The 4,574-nt window shown below is 65.4% G+C and overlaps 1 protein-coding gene across 2 annotated transcripts; it reads right to left on the bottom strand.

The window, feature by feature from the left end:
- Positions 1 to 1,230: 1,230 nt before the first annotated feature.
- Positions 1,231 to 3,662, bottom strand: LOC143694791 (C-type lectin domain family 2 member D-like). Of its 2 annotated transcripts, XM_077183465.1 has the most exons (5): positions 3,242 to 3,662; positions 2,788 to 2,886; positions 2,507 to 2,685; positions 2,201 to 2,301; positions 1,231 to 2,110 (listed from the first exon to the last, which is right to left on the bottom strand). In XM_077183465.1, the coding sequence occupies exons 1-5, from the start codon at positions 3,561 to 3,563 to the stop codon at positions 1,996 to 1,998; spliced, it is 816 nt and encodes a 271-aa protein (XP_077039580.1). In that variant the 5' UTR covers positions 3,564 to 3,662; the 3' UTR covers positions 1,231 to 1,995. The 2 variants fall into 2 exon arrangements, with proteins under 2 accessions (XP_077039580.1, XP_077039581.1); XM_077183466.1 differs by lacking the exon at positions 2,788 to 2,886 and having other exon boundaries at positions 3,242 to 3,661.
- Positions 3,663 to 4,574: the final 912 nt, after the last annotated feature.

Here is a 4,574-nt window from a genome sequence, read left to right as displayed (position 1 = left end):
GCCGAATTCCCCCATGTCCCCCCCGGCCCTCAGCGCGGCCCCTCCGCCCGCAGCGAGCCCCGAGCTGGGGCAGCACCGACCGCGGCTCCCACCTGGACTGGAGCCGCCTCCAAGCTCCGCCGCCGCCTCGCCGGGCTCCGGGGGCCGCCACCTGCACTCTCCGGGCACTCGACCTGGTGCTATCGGCCGCCGAGGGCGGTGTTTGAGCGGCTTTTGGCCGATTTGACAAATCAGCGTCAGGGAAGCACCGAGGGGCGGTGACGAGAGCCCGGACGGGAACCGCGAGCGGGGCGGGGAGCGGCAGAGCCAGGCAGGGTACGTCATGCAAATCACCCGAATGATTGTGTTTTCTTGGACCAAATTGATTCACGGCAGGGATTCTTGGAGTGAGCCTGGCCAGGTGCCCAGAGGTGCCACCAAAACCGCTCTGTGCCTCTCCTCTTCCCCCCCGGCCCGGCCGCCTCATGGCGCCCCCTCACCCGGCCTGCGAGCTGCCGGCTGCTGCTGGCCCGGGGCAGCTGCGGCTCGGAGCCCGGCCCTGCCGAGGGGCAAGAAGCAGCAGCCCCGGGCTGCTCACCGTTGTGCCCCGCATTCCCTGCCCCGGCGCCTTGGAGCCCGGGCACACCGAGCGCCGGCACGGCCGCTGCGGCTCCCTGCCTGTAGACACGGAGCGGGTCCCGGTACCGAGGGCAGCGCCGAGCAGCCTCGGCCCCGGAGCAGGCAGGATGCGGCGCTTTGTGCCCGCACTCGGGCTGGTGCCGCTCTGCGCTCACGCTGCCAGGGCACTCGGGCTGGTGCCGCTCTGCGCTCACGCTCCCAGGGCACTCGGGCTGCTGCCGCCGCAGCTCGGGGCTCTCTCTCGCTCTGGGTGAGTTTTGCCTCATCCGCGTGCGGCAGCGATGCCGAGCAGCAGGGGAGCAGCGAGCGGGGCGGCAAAGCGAGGAGCGCGTCGCGGGGGCAGCGACGTTGCTGTCCCGAAAAAAGCGTGCGAAGAAAAAGGGCCCCACTCTGTGTGAGCTGGGGAAGAAGCGCAGCCCGGGGAAGCCGCTCCTGGGGCTCTCAACAGGGAATTCTCGCAGGGATTCTTGGGCTGGGCTGGGCAAGGCCAGGTGCCCGGGCCAGCAAAAGCGCTCTGGCCTCTCCTGCTGCCCCTGGGCAGACAACAGAACACAGCAGGAAAGGCTCGGGGCTCTCAAGAAAGGCAGCCAGAGATCTCTCACCCATCATGGGTAGAACAGGCCCGGACTGGGGAAATTACATTTAATTGAATTTATTATCATACAAATCAGAGCAAGAGAATAATATACAATAGAATACAATAGAATACAATAGAATACAATAGAATACAATACAATACAATACAACCTATAATATAATAAAACCAAACCCTAAAAAGTGTTCCTGACACTGTTCTCTGCTTCCTGGGCTTCACTTTGTCCCCAGTTCCCTCCCTCCCTCCTCCCCACACAGTGGCACAGAGGGATGGGTCATGTCACTGCTTCTCCCTCAGGGAGAAAAACCCTGATCCTGCTCCAGCCTGGGACTCCTCCCACAGGAGGACAGTCAGATCCTTCACACACAGACAGACAGACAGCAGACCCTTCTTCACAGCCAGGTGCCTGATGCCGAAAATGGGATTCCACCTCAGCATGTGTCAGCTGTTCTTCCTCTTCCAAAGACAGTCCAAAAGTGTCCCATTCTGGCCACTTGGAGATGATTTCCAAGAGCCCAGGGCAATTTGGATTTCCCATTGGGGCTTGTTGTGTCATGAGGGCAATGCAGTCACTGCAGGCAGCACCGGTGGCAGGATGGATTGCAGAGACTTTTCCTTTGCAGCCCCAGCCCAGCGTTGGCACTGGGCATGAAAAGGCACTGAGGTGACCCTGAGAGGGAGTGCAAGGCACAGGCTGCAGCTGAGGAAGGACAGCGCTGTGCTGGGCTCAGAGGTGAAGCTGGCACTGCCCAGTGTGGAGAAGGTCCTTTCTGCAGCCCCTGTTACAGGGGAGCTGGGGCCTTGCTGCAGAGATACGGCCGCTCATTGGAGCAGTTGTCACTCCTCAATCTCCTGTCAGCCAGGTACGCACACCCGAAATTATCAAAGACGGGAACCCTGCAGGGAGGAGCAGAGGCAGCGCTGGCTGCCAGGGGCAGCCCTTGTGCCCCTGTGCCCCCAGGCCCTGCCCGGCTCCCCGGCACTCACCGGGAGCTGTAGCTGCTGCCGTCCCCCCAGTGCAGGCGCTCGCCCCGTCTGCGCAGCCCGAGCCAGTAATCGACCTTCCCACAGACACGGGAGAGCAAAATCTGCCCAGGAGAGAGGGGAGGAGTGGGAGCTGCCCCGGCCCCTCGGGGGGACACGGGCCCGGGGCTCCCCCCGCACGCCGGGGCTCCTTCCCTGCAAGGCCCCGGCCCAGGGCTGCAGCCCTGGCCCTACGAGCACCGAGCCCGGCCCAGGAGCACCCCCAGGCTGCCCTCAGCCACCCCACACCGCCCGCAGCCCCTCACTCACCATTTCCTCATCCTTGGCAATGGCCAGGGAGGCCCCGAGCTCGGAGCACCGTTCCTGACCCTGCTCCCAGGTGCCGTAATCCTGTGAGAAGTAGTAGCAGACCCCATTGTAGCCAACCCAGCCACGGGGACAGCCCAGAAGTGACAGAGGAGTCGCAGCTGTGACTGGAACCTGTGGTGCTGCAGGGGGAGGAGGAGAAGGTCTGAGGATTGCCCTGTGCAGGGAGCAGGGAGCCCGCTCTGCCCCGAGGGGCTGGGCCCAGGCTGCTGCCCCTCCCTTACCTGCCAGCACAGCCAAGGCCACCCCCAAAGCCAGCACCAGCACCAGGAGCAGCAGAATCAGCACCGCCGTGCCCACGGGATGGCCCCTGATCCATTCACCTGGAGCAGGAAAGAGCTGCTGGCTGCCAGAAGCAGAGCCGGGCCTGCAATCTGCTCAGCCCATGGCCAGGGAGCAGAGCAGGGAGCCCTGAGCCAGTGTGGGCCTCACTCAGCTGGCAGCCAGAGAGCCAAGAGCCTGGCCACAGGCAGGGACACAGCTGTGGCCACAGGCTGCAGCAGGAGAACTGCACAGCCTTGGGGGCAGCTGGGGCTCTTGCTTCCAGCCACTGATGGGGCCCAGCAGAGCACCAGGCCTCTGCCAGACATCGGGAAACAGCCACACACCTGCCAGCCCTGCCCTTGGGAGGGGACACTGTCCCCACCCTGGAGGCCACAGGGGTGGCCCTGCACTCACCCAGGAATCTTCTGCGGTTCCTTTTGTGTTCATTCTTGGTTCCTGATATGCCCTGGGGAGCCAGGGGCTCTCTCACACTCCCATCACTGGTGCAGAATCCATTCTCCACATCTGCACTCACTGCACACTCACAAGTGGCATCCCCCTGCTTATGCCAGGTGGCTTCTTGGGCCCCAGGCAGGTGTGGAACCGCGGCTGCTGGTCCCTGCTGGGGATGCTGGGGCTCATTCGCAACTGCACGAATGGAGCAGAGTTCACTCTCCTCCTGCTCACAGCCGGCATCTCTCTGCCTGGAACAATCAGTACTTTGCTTCGGAGACATCAGGAGTGCTGCTGGCAGATCCTTTGGGAGCTCGGCCTCGGGAACAGCTTCGCAGCCGCGCTGCTGGCACCCTGAAAGGGACACGGGGAGAGGTCACTGCTGGTGCCGGCGCTGGGGGCTCAGGAGGGCGGTGCCAGCCGTGGCTGCGCTGTCCCCGCTGCCCAGAGGTGCGGCAGCAGCTGCGGAGACAAGCGCAGCCTCCGGGAGCTGGGGCAGCACCGACCGCGGGTGGCGCCTGGCCTGGAGCCGCCTCCGAGCTCCGCCGCCGCCTCGCCGGGCTCCGGGTGCCGCCACCTGCACTCTCCGGGCACTCGACCTGGTGCTATCGGCCGCCGAGGGCGGTGTTTGAGCGGCTTTTGGCCGATTTGACAAATCAGCGTCAGGGAAGCACCGAGGGGCGGTGACGAGAGCCCGGACGGGAACCGCGAGCGGGGCGGGGAGCGGCAGAGCCAGGCAGGGTACGTCATGCAAATCACCCGAATGATTGTGTTTTCTTGGACCAAATTGATTCACGGCAGGGATTCTTGGAGTGAGCCTGGCCAGGTGCCCAGAGGTGCCACCAAAACCGCTCTGTGCCTCTCCTCTTCCCCCCCGGCCCGGCCGCCTCATGGCTCCCCCTCACCCGGCCTGCGAGCTGCCGCCTGCTGCTGGCCCGGGGCAGCTGCGGCTCGGAGCCCGGCCCTGCCGAGGGGCAAGAGGCAGCAGCCCCGGCTGCTCACCATTGTGCCCCGCATTCCCTGCCCCGGCGCCTTGGAGCCCGGGCACATCGAGCGTCGGCACGGCCGCTGCGGCTCCCCTGCCTGTGGACACGGAGCGGGTCCCGGTACCGAGGGCAGCGCCGAGCAGCCTCGGCCCCGGAGCAGGCAGGATGCGGCGCTTTGTGCCCGCACTCGGCGCCTGGTGCCGCTCTGCGCTCACGCTGCCAGGGCACTCGGGCTGCTGCCGCTCTGCGCTCACGCTGCCAGGGCACTCGGGCTGGTGCCGCTCTGCGCTCACGCTCCCAGGGCACTC

Source organism: Agelaius phoeniceus, chromosome 9 (assembly GCF_051311805.1).
Source record: "Agelaius phoeniceus isolate bAgePho1 chromosome 9, bAgePho1.hap1, whole genome shotgun sequence".
NCBI classification, from domain to species: domain Eukaryota; kingdom Metazoa; phylum Chordata; class Aves; order Passeriformes; family Icteridae; genus Agelaius; species Agelaius phoeniceus.
The sequence above is the reverse complement of the archived record's forward strand: the minus strand, read 5'-3'. Positions and strand labels throughout refer to the sequence as shown.

What these genes read in the sequence shown, in the direction of transcription:
- LOC143694791 (XM_077183465.1), bottom strand. Translation starts at nt 3,563, where the DNA reads ATGTCTCCGAAGCAAAGTACTGATTGTTCCAGGCAGAGAGATGCCGGC. An exon ending in TTGCCAAGGATGAGGAAATG is followed by an intron (nt 2,302 to 2,506) that starts GTGAGTGAGGGG and finishes TCTCCTGGGCAG; the next exon opens with ATTTTGCTCTCCCGTGTCTG. An exon ending in GGCAGCAGCTACAGCTCCCG is followed by an intron (nt 2,111 to 2,200) that starts GTGAGTGCCGGG and finishes TCCTCCCTGCAG; the next exon opens with GGTTCCCGTCTTTGATAATT.